Source organism: Dermacentor andersoni, chromosome 1, assembly GCF_023375885.2.
Source record: "Dermacentor andersoni chromosome 1, qqDerAnde1_hic_scaffold, whole genome shotgun sequence".
Lineage (NCBI taxonomy): Eukaryota > Metazoa > Arthropoda > Arachnida > Ixodida > Ixodidae > Dermacentor > Dermacentor andersoni.
Window position 1 is genome coordinate 175,023,595 of NC_092814.1, and position 17,187 is coordinate 175,040,781.

The window sequence follows — 17,187 nt, forward strand, 5'->3', positions numbered from 1 at the left end:
TTTTCCTAATAATGCGACCGAAATTAAGCAATATTTAGAATTCTGGTTTTACTTTTGCCCATTCTTGCGGGAAGGTACTAAAGGTACGAAGCTGCCGTTTTGGATGAGACAATTAGAAGCCTGAATTCAAAATGTCAACGCATACTTTTCCAATAAAGCAAGAAGAAACGCTGTATGGGACGCGTGAATTTTACTATTTTTTTTCCACTGGTAACATCGATAAAGTCGACGCAATCTTCAAACCGTACCACAATCTAAGGACTTGTATCTCAAACATTAGCAGCTATGGTCATTTTTTATTGTAATATGCTATAATCACAGCGACAAACTGCAAAGAAAGGAAGAAATTTATACTATTTTTGCACTTCCATGCAAAATTTTCACCTAGCGCCATCTACACGACTGTCACAAAAGTGCTGGACCGGGAAGTTCCCCGTTTCTCCGAATGTGGCTGGCCAAAACATTTTACCCCAGGAACGAACGCTTTAGACTTTTCCGCCAAAGGATTCCTGGGGTGGAATCTAATAATGGTTCCGAAAGGGAAACGGTTCCCTTGCCCTCACGTGATTGATCAGAATTATGGTTGCGTCAGCGGCCGTCAGAGACAGCGCTGCGGTACCGCAAATTTTGAACACGTCACGCACCTCACCTGCCAATAATTTTCAAAGCGAACCCGTCGTCGGCCATGAGTGGAACCGGCGAAGAGGCAGTCCGCTTTGGGTTCCGTTGCTGTGGCTTGGCTGTTTGCTTGCGACCATGGCTGCGCTGCCTCCGAGACTCGCGGGTGGTGCGTGCTCGCGCGCGTTGATCACCTATGAGGTTTGACTTCGCACACATGAAAACATGGCGGCGCCCCCTCATTATTTGCCACGGGTTGCTCTCCCGGACCCGTCAACGAGTGGAGGTGCTGGACGCGTTATCAGAGCTGACAGATGAAGAGTTTCGGCATCATTATCGTCTGTGAAAGGGAACCATCCGATGGGTGTGCGACAAACTGGAGGAGACGAGCAGCCATCGCCCTTTGCCGGTGCGAGACGTACGGCCCGAGGAAAATGTCCCTTTGCGACGACATCATAAAATAAAGAACCAACTTTCAAAATTTCCGAACAACTGATGGCGATGGGGCTATTTCCTTTGATTCAAGTGGTAACAATTTTTTCGCGTGGATTACCACCTGGCGACAAACAATTAAACAAATAGTGATATTATATTGCCTAATGTACAATAAAAGAATATGACAACACGCGACGATAATTGAAAACTTTCAGGACAATATTTGAATAGTTCATATTTATTGAGCAAGAAAAAACATTCTGCAATTCTTAACTCGTCATATGATGACGTACACTTCAGAGGTTCTTGTTTATTGGTCGCATCTTCCACCTCCGGCTTAGGAGTGGCCTATTTAGTGACGTAAGTGGTGAAGCGAACCGGGGTGCTATTCTCGACACATATGGTGGCTGCACGGCCGCCATTATCCGCCATGTTGACTCTCTGATTGGCTGTCAAGAGCTCACGTGCCTTGAAATTTGTGCCGGAAAACGAGTTTTGCAAAATGCAATTTTGCGTTTTCATCAAGATGACGAAACGTGACAGGGGGCTGCAAATTTTATCGGCTAATGCATTCTTTCGGTCCTTGGCAGCTATATTTCGACGGTAGCGCTTCAAAAAGAAAGTGAGCGGTAGCGTACAGAAGCCAGTGCAATGCATCTGCAATTTCGCGAATATGTGGTGGGGATCCAAGATATGCGTCATGCCAGCTTGCTGATTGGCTGAAGGAATGTGCTGTGGGGAGCGTCACAGGAAGGGCCATTTTGTAAACTTCAATTTGACGTTGCGTGACGTTGCGCTGGGCCGCCATTGCAGATATTTTCCGTCATAATTTGTGGTGCGACGAGCCGCACAAATTATGGTAATGAGCAGCCATATGCACTGGCGGGAGAGAGGAATGCGTATCACCACATTTTCCCCGTTGTTTGGCACCATGGAAATATTTTGTTTGTGTAGCAAGTAGGTGACGCCCCCTCGGACATAATCTTGGTTCACCCGCCAAGCTCGGCGGCCTGCTATAGCTCGGCAGGCAACAGTGGTCACCCGCACCACAATAAACACCGACGAGCACGGCAGCTCGCCGGTCAGTAATCTTTCAGCACCACCACGCTGAGAAGCCCTCCCTTGTTCACGACACGGGGTGGATCGTGACACTGGCGACAAGGATGGGATCCTCGTGACTCAGGCGAAGAAGCTGGCGACGAGTACCTACGGAGCGTCCTACGCCGCCGCGAGCGGCGAAACACCGCCCCCCGTTGCTGTCGCCATGCCGCTGTATGGAAGGCTCGAGCCGTTCGAGGGAGATGGGTCCGCCTGGCAAATTTACGAGGAGCAAGTCCACGTGTTCTTCCGGGCAAACGACACACCCGAGGCCAAACAGCGGGACATTTTCCTAGCCAGCTGCGGGAACCGCGTCTTCAGCCTCTTGCTCGACCTTCTGAAGCCAGCCACGCCGCACGTTAAGACGCTGGGTGAGCTGCTTGCCATACTGCGCTCGCATTTTAACCCAGCACCGTCCACACTCATGGAGCGTTTCCGCTTCAACAACCGGAGCCGCCGGGAAGGAGAGACCCTCGGGCAATTCGTTGCTGCGCTACGAGGGTTAGCGAGTGCCTGCGCCTTCGGGGACCAACTGGACTCGCTGCTCCGGGACCGTTTCGTCTGCGGAATCAACAACCCCGCCATGCAGACGCGACTCCTGGAGCTTCCCGACCCGTCGCTGGACGACGCCGTGAAGGCAGCGCTGGCAATGGAAGCTGCCGCCAAGGACGCCGGCGAGATTTCCCGTGCGACTGGCTCACCGTCGGTGGAAGCGGCGGTCAACAAGTTCGCGACAAAGGGCAGTACCTGCGGTCGCTGTGGTGGTGCCCACTCCCTTTCACAGTGCCAGTTCTCTCAAGCACAATGCTTTACGTGCGGGAAAACTGGGCACCTGGCACGTGTATGCCGAAGTGGGAGAACGAACAGCAAGCAGCAGCCTGATTCAAGCCCAGGTACAACACAAGCCCGCGGCCAGGGTAGCCGTCGCAAGGGTACGCGGCGGAGGCATGCGGCAGCAAGCTCAAGTTCTTCCTCGGCCAGGCTCCACGTCGTGGCCGAGGACCCGCCGATTTTCGACATGTGGCACACAGGCTTTGTACCGTCGTCTGTGCCGCCATACATGCTGACCGTCGAAATCTGCGGGCACCCCATTTCCATGGAGCTGGACACGGGGGCCAGCGTGTCTGTAATGTCCGGGAAGCTCTTCAAGCGGACTTTCCCCGGCGTGTCCGTCGAGGCTTCGGGCGTGATGCTGCGCAGCTCCTCCGGGCAACTCTCCCAGGTCCAGGGTCAGGCACAGGTCAGCGTTCGTTTTGGCGACAGGGAGGCAACCCTTCCCCTTTACTTAACGAAGGGGTCGTCGCCGACGCTGCTGGGCCGAAACTGGATTCATGTACTGGGCATTCGTCTGCCAGAGTACCCGGAAGCCAGCTTGCATGTGATGCAGAGCTGCCAAATCTGCCAGGAGCATCAGCGAGCCTCGCGTAATGTGGAAAGCACCCCCTGGCCGTTTCCACAGAGGCCCTGGTCCCGCCTACATGTGGATTTTGGGGGCTGTGGCGGTGGTGGCGGAGCAGCCTCCCTGCGCTTGGAGGACCTGCAGAGCCAGCTCGAGGAACAGCGGGAGCTGGCATCGGCACGGCTGCTGGAGCTGGAGCAGCTTCAGCTTGACCACAAGGAGGCCCTGAAGACGGTGGAGAGGCTGCGGATAGAGCTGCGGTCGCTGCCCGAGAGCCTGGTGGTGAGCACGGCAGAGTGCAAGTGCCTGCAGAGCCAGTTCTCCGTGCTGTACAATGAGAGCCGCAACAGGCAGCTCAAGAGCGAGGTCTCCCGCAGTAAGCGCAAGCTGCGCAAGGCTCAATCAGAGAAGCTGAAGCAGAAGCTGGCTGCTGACCAAGGATGGCATCCCGGGCCTTTGCCAGAGTCGGGAGCTCCAGTTTTCGCCAGGAACTTCCGTCCTGGCTCACCCTGGTCTGCCGGACAGGTGGTGTCTCCTGCCAGCGCCTCATCGCTGCTCGTCCGCATGCCAGATGGGGCCATGTGGCATAGACACGCCCACCATGTCAGACCTCGCCTCGGGACCTGGCCAGCACCCTCGACTGCCACTGAGTTCCAGCCCGCAGGAGGACTAGCGGCAGCACCAGTCGCTTCCAGTGGAGTACCACCTACCTCGGAGGCGGCAACCGTAGCCAGTGGTGCGGCACCCGTTGGACCGGTGTCTAGCTCGGCACCACTCGCAAGGCCGACCACTACGGACCCCCCGGATGGAGCAAGGCTGGCTCAGGCAGCACCCGGCGTTGCCACACCCGACCCGTCGACACCGGTGCCCAGGCGGAGTACTCGACGGCGGAGGCCACCAGACCGTTACTCGCCTGGGTAGCAGGCACCGTCGACCCAGCTAGGGTGGAGGCAGAGCCTCATAGTGTGAACTTGGACGTTTGTTTTTTTTTATTTAACAAACAAACTGGGGGTGAGGGGTTGTAGCAAGTAGGTGACGCCCCCTCGGACATAATCTTGGTTCACCCGCCAAGCTCGGCGGCCTGCTATAGCTCGGCAGGCAACAGTGGTCACCCGCACCACAATAAACACCGACGAGCACGGCAGCTCGCCGGTCAGTAATCTTTCAGCACCACCACGCTGAGAAGCCCTCCCTTGTTCACGACACGGGGTGGATTGTGACAGTTTGTAAAACGTGCTCATAGTATTTGCATCGCTCTTGGGTGGTGTTGGCATTTATGTTTTGGGCCATCATTTTTTAAGATAACGCGTTTATACAAAATAATATTGGTTGAACATAGCAGACTTTGCGCAACATTGTCCACTTTCCACTGCTGCGTTTGTATTGTAATCAAGATTGATGCCTTTTTGCACAATCAAAAGTTATCACAACGGCATCTTATCAATTTATAAAAAGGAATGCACGCAAGGCGGCGCCTTGAAGTTTCCTCCCGCGGTGCGAGTGACCAGCGAACTGAACAAGAGATGGCAGCACCGGCGTTTGCGTCGTGCCAGCGGATATCTCTGGCGCGCGCAATGCTATTGGTGATATATGGCCGTTTCTCAGCCAGCCGAGTTGGGCTGAGTCACTTGTGTTTCGCGAGATAGCGATAATGCGGCCTAGAACGTGTGGTCACTACTGGTCGGTCACCACTCACCATCACAACTGGTCGGTCGTGTACATTGCCTTGAGGTAGAAAACAAGCGCGTTAGCACCAACGTACGATGACTCATTCCGTTTACTGGGTACACACATCCTAGATAATGAAGCAGACGACTGCTTGTACACAGCAGACGATGGAAGCGAGAAATGTTTTCGACGGAATGATCGTACACTTTGAGCTAGCTGCTTTATTTTTACTGGGGAGGAAAACTGCTTTGCTTTATCAAGAATGTTAGGTTAGATGCCTTCATTTCAGTTTCCTAGGCAAAACGTCAAGTTTGCGTTGCGTTACGAAAGCAAAATGGGGCTATCAGCACCATTTTGAACGCGTCGTGTCAATGTCATGCCTCGAAGAAAATGACGGAATGTCCAGAATAGCGGCCCCGGTTCGCATTTGGAACCGTTATAAGATTTCGCCCCTGGACTCCCCCACAATGCCTGTCAATCATCCTGAATAGTTAGAGGAACCACTCCCAGAGGCATAGCCAAGGCCGCGAGACACGCTGTTGTTTTCTGCTTTTGTTGGGCTAGTACGTGCGTAGCAGCCACGGCGAAAGCACGTGCCAGCCAAGCATGAGAGCCGCCTGCGTGGCCGAAGAAGGGAGGAGGCCTCGCCCATGGTGCGCTAAAATGACTCTGTGAAACTTCTGTTCAGTCGTCGACCTTGTAGATGGTGCGATTACAGTAGCACAATAGAGGAATCTTCCCCTTCTCTTTTTTCTTTGACTGACACAACGCAGTGGAATGGAGTTGTATTGACACGTGTACTTGTTTATCTTTCACTTGTGACCGCTTTTCACCACGCGCAGGACGCGCCTGCATATATTGGAAGTTTCTTGAACATTATCGATGCTTCTATCCATTGTCTGTTGTCACCGACACTTATGTAATCTGATTGTACGAGTGATGTGAAAAGCACGCATGCTGTAGTACTCAACGCGCAGTAAGATGAGACTGTAGTGAACAAATTGCACCCCATCCACACCACGTGGTGTCACCCATTGGCTGGGCCGGTATTGTGTAGCAATGCCTTTTCGATGATAATGCCTTTTCGTGCTTTTCGCGCTTGGTCAATGGTTAGAGCGACGGTCCGCTCACGTGATCAACGGGATCAGCCGGACGTGAGCGGTGGATAAGACTAGCATAGAATAAAGGTTAACGCATTGTTGTGACCGGCCTTTCGATCCTCCTGGTGAGCCTGGGACTTCGAGCCGGAGCTGCGCCTGCTGAGCGGCCAAGGCTTCTTCAATGGGCACCTATGAGCTGCCCCCTTGTGAGCCAGTGGACGGGCTGTTGTGATCAGCCGTTCACTCCGCGACACCCCTCGGTCACGGCTCGCACAATTATGGTGAAAGGGCCGACAGCCTCGACAAAATGGTTCTCGACACGGATGAATTATGACCAGCGCGGGAATACTTTTCATGAGAGGTTTCAGAAATTAGCAATGATATGGCTGTCACCTGTCAGCAGCACAAACTAGCGTGTCCAAGCCAGAGACACGCTCAGTGCGATGATACTTGAACATGTGTCCAACAGAATTTCTTCACCATATCTTTTGAGAAAAATATCGACTCGTGTGACGCACGTGTCCGCTGCTGAAGTCAAGGTCACTGGTTCGACACCAGGCCGTACCGGCCGCATTTTGATGGCGGCTGCGGTCAAGGGCGCTTGGAGAGCGGCACAATTCGGGGTGAACTGTCTGTAATAGTTCACCATTCCCAAAAAGCACCTAAGGCCCTGAATGTTCGCCGGCGTTGGGTATTCGAGGATAGCTTGCACCTTCTCATTGCACTGCAGAACACGACTCCTGTCGATGGTAAAGCCCAATAGGGAAATTTAAGTCTCAGCTATTTGGGCTTTCTTCGGGTTTAGAGTCAACCCAGCGGCATGCAACCTTTCGAGGACGTCCTCCAGATGGCGGAGGTGCTCCTAGAATGTCCGAGAGAGGAGGCTCTTGCGTCGGGTGGCGTGATTTGCATGTTCGGGCAATATGGCCGCGTTCATGACAGTGGTTGCAGACAATGCCTCGGTCCGACAGAGGGGGCCTGGGCGAGCACTAGGTAGCTTCCGTTCGCTAGCCAAAGGGGAACCAAGATCGGATGTTCCCTCGTGCGCAAGGGAACGAGGTTCGCGTTCTCGTGAGGCAGAACAGCGCGCCCGGGCGTGCGAGTACAGGTCGAGAGCGCGGTCAGAAAGGTCACGCACATCTCGGTGTTCTCTCATGGCCAAGGCCACCTTGTATTTTGGGGAATTACAGGGTGACGTGTCACCACCAGCCCACACACAACGAGGTTTGAGAGAAGCGGACGGCGGCGGTGGCGGCGGGCATTAGGCTCTTGCTGCCAGTATGTCGCCCTGAATCCACTTCGCGTCAGAGGCCAACTCGTTTAGGTCATGATAACGGACGCTCCGAAGGTAAGTGGCGAAGGTTGGATGGGCTTGACGAATGGCCCACTCCAGCTTCTCGGCGTCAGATGCCAAAGGGTCAGCAAGAAGATAGAGGTCCTGCATAGCCCTGACATACTCGAGCAGAGATTTGTCGGGGTGTTGGGTGCGAAGCTCTAGCTAGCGACGCATGCGGCGCTCATAGTCAGGAGGGAGGAATTTGCTGCGGATAGCGTCCTAAAATCCTCAATCGAACGAGCTTGGTGGCCGACAAGCCGATACCACCGTGCTGTGTGGGCCGTTATTGAGACAGGCAATACAGTGCCTAGCGTCACGCTGTTGTCCAGCCGCATTGCCTGTTGATAGCATTGCAGTGCCTCGAGGTACTCCGTAGCACTCATGCGGCCCGAATAACTGCCGTACTCTGGGAGAGGTACCCGTAGGTAGCTTGGCATGCCTGGCTGAGGGGACGGGAGGTCTCCCTTTAGAGCACTAGGCTGCGAGCACGCCGCTTCCATGAGTACTTGGAGGAGCTGTGCAGCTGCAGTGTGCATTTGCTCCGGGCCAGGCGCGGCGGTCTGAGAAGGGCCAACCTGCGCCTGTTCTTCCAAAAACATGCCCGACCCTGAGGGGCCAGCAAACGGCATAGAGGAGAGCTGGGTTGCCGCTCCGACAGGTGCATTAGGCCTCGCATGCCCGGTGAACAGATCAACGACTGAGTGGGGTGGCTCACGCGCGTCGAAAATGTCGCTCAGCTGCGCATGCGCCAAGCGGCAGCCAGAAAGCACAGCGACGTCGGCCGAGCGGGGTGGCTCGCGCTCGACCTTGCCTACCAGCTCCGCTTGGGACAACGAGTGGCCAGTGAGTGGTTTTGCACAAACAGCGAGGCAGGGAGGCTCCCCTGTGGCGCACCGGACGTCGAACTACGCTCGGGACAAAGAGGTGCCAGCGAGCTTGTGCCTACGGCAGAGCGGGGAGTCTGCAGTGAATTCATCTGAGAAAGGCGCTCAGGACAAAGAGAGGCCAGCGAGCGAGTTTGTGCCAACACCTAAGCAGGGTGGCTCCGATACGGCACGTGGGGTACTCAATTGCGCTTGGGACAAAAAGGGGCCAATGGGCGGGAACAGCACGTCGAGTGGCTTGTAGGCACCTGCTCCACGTGTGTCAAACAGTTGAGGAAACCCAAAACTGGCAAGGCTAGGACTAGAGTACACATCCGAGCGGTCGACATCACCAAGGGGCTGTCCAAAGAAGGGATCGTTCCTGGTGGCTGAAAGCCGATGGTCGCCGAGGTGAACGTACCTCATGCTGGCGGTGCTGTCCACGTAGAAGGACATTAAGTCCGTAGCCAAGGGATCAAGCAGGAATGAGGGCCGTGAAGGGGCCTGCTCTGATGCCATGCCAAAACCGAGTTGGGCGCCAATTTATGTGGAGATGGGTTTGGACAAGGCTCACCCTATGAGCGACGGTCACGAAAGGGCACGATGCTCCTCCACTCTTCAACGCACAAAGGCGCAATGGCAGGGTTCATTGACTCTGACACGGTGCAGAGAAGGCTGCAGAGTCAGATCGCCAACAAACGTGGGTTTATTCACCCAAGATACAGCACTGTGCGACAGTCACGGCGCTTATGTGCAAGACCGATCAAGTATGCGTGCCCGCTGTGCAGGGCTAACCGGTAAGCGGTCCACCAAGCGCGAGAACGAGGAGATGGCGGGAGCAAAGGTCCCATGTAGCGAACCCGTTGCGCGCCTGTGAGCATCTGCCGCGGCGATGAAGCGTTCAGCGGAAGAGAGCTTGGGTGGAGAGGGTGCCCGGGGGCCGCCATTCGGGAGGCCAATCAGGGTGCGTCCTGGTGACACTTGCTCGCGCGGTGATTTGAGCCAGGGAGAGAGAAGCACGGTTTGCGCGGGAAATTAGCTCCGGCGCGCTAGCTGTGTCCGCCTTGATCCCCACAGTTGATGCATGATTCCATTTATCTGCATGAAGGCAGCGCCACTTTTCAACACAAGTTAACTGGAATTATGAATGAAATTACTTTATGATGCAAAGAAAAGTTAGCAAAAGTACATAAAATACAATGTAAGCAATGGATCAACGTATCTTGCAATATAACTGACCTTGCACAAGTTTTGGGTCACATGATGGTACACTATTTAGTTCACACTGTTTTGCCATTGAGCGACGCCACATGTCATTTTGTGCCACTTTCAGAACCAAATTGGAAGTATAATTTCTTATTTATGGAATAAAAGCATACTTGTTTCCGTCAGTATGACATCCAGTCTTCTCATCACACCACAATCCTAAGGCTCTCAGTTCCTCAGCGGTAGGCAGTACCTTTAACGAGGTATTGCTTTGTGTTGGCTTAGCTATATTATATATATCATTGGACATATATTGGAGGTGTAGAAGGAGACGCCTGCAAGCGAAGCACTAGGCACGTTGCGCTTTGTCTCAACTCGCCTAGTGTTGTGCACTTGTGCAGCCAGTACTATGAACCAGCTGTGTACGCTTAGAAGTAGCAGGAATTCACAGTTGCTGGTTTGTTCTAGGCAGTCCCCGTGAATGATGTACCCATTTTCATGGGTACAATGTCTGTGCATAATACAAGCAAACAATATTTAGCATGAAAAACTGTGTTGTGCCATGATGAAGAAAGAAGGTGCCACTGATGATGCTGACAAATGATGGGTTTCCCCTATTCTCTTTTCGTGCATCTTCCCACAGTGTTGACTGAGACATGCTATCTCAGTGTCATGGCATGTGGTGCCTGAGATTGGGCTGGGGAAAATAATGTGAAAATAAAAATCTATGAGTAATGACAACTTTCATCTCTTACAGTAAGTTGTAATGAAGTTCTTTCTGGAGTGCTTTTTTTGTTGCGATAGCAATAATATGGGCACTCCAAGTGTATTTATGCTTTTGGCGTCACCATGAGGTTCCGTATAAAGTCCAAGGGCGATAAAATCGTCGCCACGCGCCGTGTGTGCAGGTGAAAGCGATCAATTGTGAGCCTGCAATTGCCGCTCAATTTTGAGCACAAAAGGGAGGAAAGCAGGGAGGAAGCGCGCCATCTTCCGTCACGTGCAAGGCTCTGAGGGGGGGGAAGGGGGGGTACCTATTGTACATAGGCTACTGTAAATACATATTTCTCCTCTCGCCTTCCTTGTTAAATTTTGGTGTAAGTGCGGGGTAACACTATAGCAACACAGAGCTCCACAGTGGACTCTTCGAGCGACCCAAGGCAATGACGATGCAGACTGGACTACTGAATAGTCAACCTGAGTCACTTGCTGTTGCTTCGCCAACTGCAATACCATCAGTCATCTTAGTGCAAGTGCGTGACTCTGGTATATTTACTGGAACTGGCAGTGTCACCGTAGAAGACTGGTTGAACAGGTACGAACGCATCAGTGCCTCCAACTGCTGGGACCCAGCTTTGATGCTGGAAAACCTTGTATTGTAAAACCTTGTAAAACAAGCTGGGACCTCTTTAAGAGGAAGCTTTAGCTCAGGCCCAACTCCGATGTGGCCTATTCAAATACATTTAAAATGCAAAAAACGCTTTTCTGAGATAACCCCTGGACCGATTTTAATGAAATTTGTTGCAGTTGAGAAAGTTAAATTCTATTGACTGTTGGAAGCAGAATTTCGATTTAGCACCTGAATTTTACTGAAGGAATTTTTGAAAATTCAGAAGATTGAATAAAATGGAAGCTCAAAGTTTACAAATTAATAGCTCTCCTTCAAGAACAGATATTGCAGTTCTGTGAATGGCATCTGTTAGGTCATTGAAAGCGGACAAATACAATATGTCAATTTATATATTACGTGAATTTGTTACATTGTGTACAAGGGTTTTGCAAAAGCTGTATTTACACATTAAATTTTTTTAGATTCATGTGTAACGTATCAATTTTCTCCACTTTAGATGTACTATGAGATGTGATTCACAGAATTGTAATATAATTTTTCATTGCCGGGTTACGGAGTTGTAAACTTGATAGTTTCGTTTTCTGAAAATTTGTGATATTTGCCAATCTTTAGTAAAATATTGATGACCTAAATAAAAGACTTAAAACCAACAGTCACTAGATTTTATGTTTTTCTATAAAATGCAACAAACCTCATCAAGTTTGGTGTAGTGGTTGCCGAGAAAAACGAATTCTTCTGTTACATGTATTTAGATAGGAGCACCCGAGCTAAAGCTTCCTCTTAAGCAGAAGTTTTGAGACCTTTTCGGTCAGCCAGATGGTCGTGAGCGTGCCGCGAAACAAAACTCGCCACTTAAGTGCAAACAACCAAATCCTACGTCGACTACATTCAAGACATTTTGGCTTTTTGTCAGAAGGTCGATGGCAAGATGTTGGAATTGGACAAGGTTGGTCACATGTTGAAAGGTATTGCTGACGATGCTTTTAATTTACTCAACTTCAAGAACTGCACCACAGTGCCTGACGTTATTGCAGAGTACCGTCGGTTTGAGCAAGTGAAGAGCCGCTGAATTCAATCGAGGTTTGTCTGATTGCCTAACACCACCACTACTTCATCGTGTGAGGATCTCCCACTGCCTTGCCAAGCTTCTCGAAGTGAAGACTTAGTGCGCATTGTCTGACGTGAGATAGAGGCTGCTTCCCCTACTGCTTTTCATAGCAGTAATCACGAATCTTGACCAAGCATTGTGCTAATTCAAGTGGTTACACACCAGGAGTTGGAGGATGCTGGTGTTAGGTCTGTTTGTGCACCCAGTCGTGCAACTGTGGACCCATCGGCCATTCGACGCCTGCAGCCCACTTACCGCCGATATCACGGCCCGACAGTACACATGATGACAGGCCGATCTACTTCAACTGCTGAGGGATTGGCCACATTGCTTGCCACTGCCGCAATTGGATGTATCTACTGTGTCGGTCCTTCTTCAATGTCAGCTTCCAGGAGTCCAGACACTCAACGTTTGGGGAGGGCTCTCAATTGCATCATAACGATGCAACCTTGCATGCACGGAGTTCCAGCCACGCACTGTCGCCACGTAATCGTTGATCACGCTCCCCACTACTTCGTTGATCACCATCGCCCAATTCTTCTGGACGCTTTTCAGAAAACTAAAGAATGCAGCACCCGGAGGGGCCGCTGCATTGCCTGCCCAACCCGAAAAGCCTCTTTTGATTGTGCCCACAACTGGAAACCTCTTGGACGTTGAAGTAGATGGTGTGCAAGTGTGGCCGCTAATTGATATAGGCACACATATATCGGTAGTGAGTGCACACCTTCATCGTTGTCTCCGCAAGGTGCTCACACCTCTTACTTTGATTGCCGTACGAGTTGCCAATGGCAGTATGCTTCCCTTTGTTGGAATGTGCACCGAACGTGTCAGCATGGCTGGACACAATGCCATAGCTCTGTTTGCCATGCTGGGCCAGTGCCCTCACGAACTAATCCTTGGCAATGATTTCCTGTTGTCTCACTCAGCCCTCGCTCTCCTCTGGACTTCAACGCATTGAGTCGGACTCTCCGAAAAACTTATGTCGTCTTACACAGGCCCTTATCGTGTTTTCCGGGAAGTCACTGACCTTACCTACGTAATTGGAACTTCTCCAACCTCCCTCGTCGACTCGTTGACTTGCCGCCCACAATGTGAAATTGTGCATGTTGTGCAGCTCAAACCGTATGATGTCCGCAAACCTTAACCGTGGTTACCTTGTTTCTTGCCTCTTGTGTCTTTGAACAGCACATAGACGGTGCTTCTGCTGCCAGAGGGTTGTGTCACAGAACAGTTATCCAAGCACGCACATGAGGACACTGTGAAAGGCGGACAGTGAAGGCACACCTCAGCTCGTGTCTGGATTTTGCCACATTGCGCATTGTACAGTCAACCGCAAAAGTTTACGGGACGCAGGATCTGCCAAGAAGCTGAATTCTCGCGAAGCGTGGTCACACAGCCTCGAATTGAATGTTCCAGCATGTAATAGCCTTCACCACCTACACAGTGATTCATTACATATGAAGTGTCATGCCTTAACAGTGCAGGAATTCACATTTGAAGGGGAAACCGCATCTCGTAAACTTTTGCTGTTGACTGTACATAGGCTACTGTATATACATATTTCTCCTCTCGCCTTCCCTGTTACAATATGTATCAAAAGCTCGTGCTGGAAACTTATTTTAGTACATATAAGCACAAGGTGGGGAGTTCGCCTTTTTAACTTCAGAATTTGATGGGCATTGCCATCTACACAGTGTCCCAACAAACATGGAGCAAGTAAAAAAAAAAAAAAAATAGGGAAGCCTTCTGTGCATACAGAACCAACCGTATGTTATTAGCAACCTCCTGAAGGAGCTTTCAGTATTCTTATGTTTTGATTAATTAAACAGTACTGATTAACAACTTTTTAATCAACAAAAATCGAAATAACCAGAATGAATTTAATGAGTCTACTGTAGTATGTTCACAAAGCCATAGCTGGCGCTGACTCACTTTTAAATCTGGAGACGCAGGTGTGCTTATGTTTATAGATGAAGGTTCCATGAAGAGAACAATATCCACCTGGATACAAGTATCACAGACAAGATCTTTGAGGTCTCTGCTATGTCATAACTCCAGTAGAGATGGCTTTTGTATTAGCTTGATGTGCCTAGCCGGCTGCATGCTGTTGCAATGCAAAACACAGCTTCAGCCCCAGCTGTTTTGCACACATGGCGCCATTGCACACACACCTTGATGTGCACAGGCATGGAGCCATTGCACAATCGGAGAAACATAAGCTTATGGTGCTCAAGTAAAAATGCGTTTTATGCTCATGTCTACTTCCACATGCAGAATATTTTCTGCTTTCTTTAGTATCCATATCTGGAAAGTGTGCACTATACGGAAGAGTTTTGTCTGGACATGGTTGTTGCCTTATTACTGCTCAGAACTTTGTTCTGTGGGAAACATTTCGCTTGAACCAGTTTTTTACTGCGTAATAATTTCAGTTTAACTTTTTGTGGTATTCTGATATGCAGGTATGTCCTATTATAATGTGAAGAAGCCTTACATTTTTTTGTTTCATTGTGCAGGCTGGTCTGGGCCTCTCAGCTGCATCATTGGCAGCATCAGGGGGTGCAAGCCTTGGCTATGGCACAACACAAGCAGCAGCTGCTCGGCTGCTTGGTGCAGCTGCTGCAACTACTGGTGTTACCACGCCATCTACAAAGCAACGTGTCTTTACAGGCACCGTGACAAAGCTGCATGATAATTTTGGCTTTGTTGATGAAGACGTGTTCTTTCAGACCTGGTGAGTACTGCCTGGTTTTATGTGATATGTGGCTGGCTATGAATGTTTTTCCCATGCAGAATAGCCAATCAGGCATCCGTCTGATTAACCTCTTTGCTTTTCCTTATTTTCTCTCTTATGTCCAGTACATTGAAACTTGTTAATTTAAAGGGACCCTGAAACGATTTTGACGATTTCGTACAAACATACTGAGTGGTTAGGGTAGATCCTTCTGATCATTAAGTGATGCATTTAAGCGTGCCACATAAAGTGTCCTAATTTATCATAAGGTTTTAAAAATGTGCACTGCTACCAATTACAGTGGTGCTGCTCCCCTTTGTTTTCAGCCACCTCCTATCAAATGACATAGTTATGCTAATTGACGTCAGTTGGGCGAGATATCCGATTGGCAACCCAGGTCATGTCATCAATAATTTTTCCAACTTTATGCTGAACAAATGCTGTTCGTAATACAGTCGAAACCCACAATATCGAAACTGCGCGAAAATGAAATTCTCGTGACAATGAAATATTTTCGTATCCCCATAGAACGCCCATAGGATTCAATGCATTTCGTACCTCTTGTTAACAAAATGTCGCTGTACTACAATCCTGTATCAGCGAAATTTGCCATAATGTAACTCCACATATTACAGTAAAAGCTTGTTAATTTGGACTTCTAGGGACCGTAAATGATGTCCGAATTAACCAAATGTCCGAATTATCGAGCGGACAACAAAAACAATAAATGCACGACTTTCATCAAGATACCTTTACTGCGCAAAGTAATCGAGGATGCTCGTCTGCTTTCGTGCAGAAACCTGTGTGGATACTATTTTTCGAAGTCCTTCCAGGTGCTTAGCAGCTCGCATGCTGTCTGCAGTGTCCCAACAAAATTCTTCCAACACAGCGAGGGCCTCCGCAGCTTCCTTCACAGTGCGAGGGGGCCGAGGCTGCTCCTCTCGCGGCTCCTCTTCCTCCTCAGAATCTTTGCCGTGCAGCATGTCCCTGACAATTTCTTCTTCGGTAAGAGAGCCGGCTGTAACAACGCCGTCATCAATGCCGACGTAATCAGCGAGTGTCACCGCATCTGGCAGAACTCCTCCGAAATCCTCGCAGTCATCTACATTGTCGTCTAGCGACACTTCGGCCACTGCATCATCCCCAGGCTCACGCACAACGAAGCCACTGTGTCTAAAACAGTTGGCGACGACGTGCGTGGGCGTGTTGTGCCAAACATAGGCAAGAATGTTGACCGCGCTCAAAAGATTCACGTCGTACTGCTTGCCGACTTCATGGCACAGGAACATACATTCCAGCACGCACCTGTGGTATTTGGTCTTGACATACTGAATTATGCCTTGGTCCATCGGTTGGAGGGCTGATGTTGTGTTCGGCGGCAAGAAAACAACTTCTATGTTGCCCAGTCCGGTGACACTGTTATGCGCACTACAATTGTCCAGCACCATTAACGCTTTGCGGTTCCTTGCGGAAAACTGTCGGTCTAACTTCTGCCTCCAGCCTCGAAAAATTTCCGACGTCATCCAGGCCTTTCTATTCGCTCAGTATTCCACTGGAAGAGCAGGCATGTTCTTAATGCACCGTGGATTTTGTGCCTTTCCAATGACGACAAGCGGCAAGCGCTCTGTTCCTGTCATGTTGGCAGCTAAAAGAATGGTGACGCATTCCTTGGATCTTTTGCCACCGATGCACGGATCTCCTTTCATGGTCACAGCCTTGTCTGGCAAAGCCTTAAAGAAAAGTGCTGTTTCATCAGCATTAAATATATCATCTGGATTGTAGGCGGCAATGTGTTCGAGCAGCTGAGCGTTCTTCCAGTTGTTGGCAACGTCTTCATTGACAGCACTTCTTTTGCCGCACACAGTCTTAAAAACGAGGCCACGTTGCACTGTTAATCGAAGCGCGCGCACCACCCTTCCAATGCTTTAAATGCATCGATATGCATCAGTGCAAACCTCTCGGCTTGTGCCATGATGAGGGGTCTATTCAATGGCAGGTTTGCATTACGCGAGTCGACCATGCACTGAAGCAAAGCCTCTTCCAACTCTGGATGAGCTGCTGTTCGCAGATGCTTTCGTGACGCTCGGAACATCTCGCTTTCGAACGCCTGAAGAATCTGTTCATTTTTCACATATGTGCTCAGGGTACTTCTTTTCACGTCGTACTTCTTCATGGCTTCTTGTCGAGAGAGCCCGTCCTTCAGGGCCCGAAAAATTTCCACCTTGGTAGCCAAGTTCTTGGCCTCATATTTCGGCCACTTCGCCGGTGTTGCCA

At 50.4% G+C, this 17,187-nt stretch overlaps 1 protein-coding gene across 4 annotated transcripts in view; it reads left to right on the forward strand.

Annotated features, from left to right (window-relative positions):
* LOC126547179 (cell division cycle and apoptosis regulator protein 1-like) overlaps positions 1–17,187 on the forward strand; it is a 261,069-nt gene that overhangs the window by 23,443 nt on the left and 220,439 nt on the right. For all 4 annotated transcript variants that reach the window (XM_050195056.3, XM_055062798.2, XM_055062796.2 and 1 more), the window contains one exon: positions 14,696–14,913. In XM_050195056.3, the coding sequence (XP_050051013.1) occupies positions 14,696–14,913 (218 nt within the window). The remainder of the gene's footprint in view (positions 1–14,695; positions 14,914–17,187) is intronic.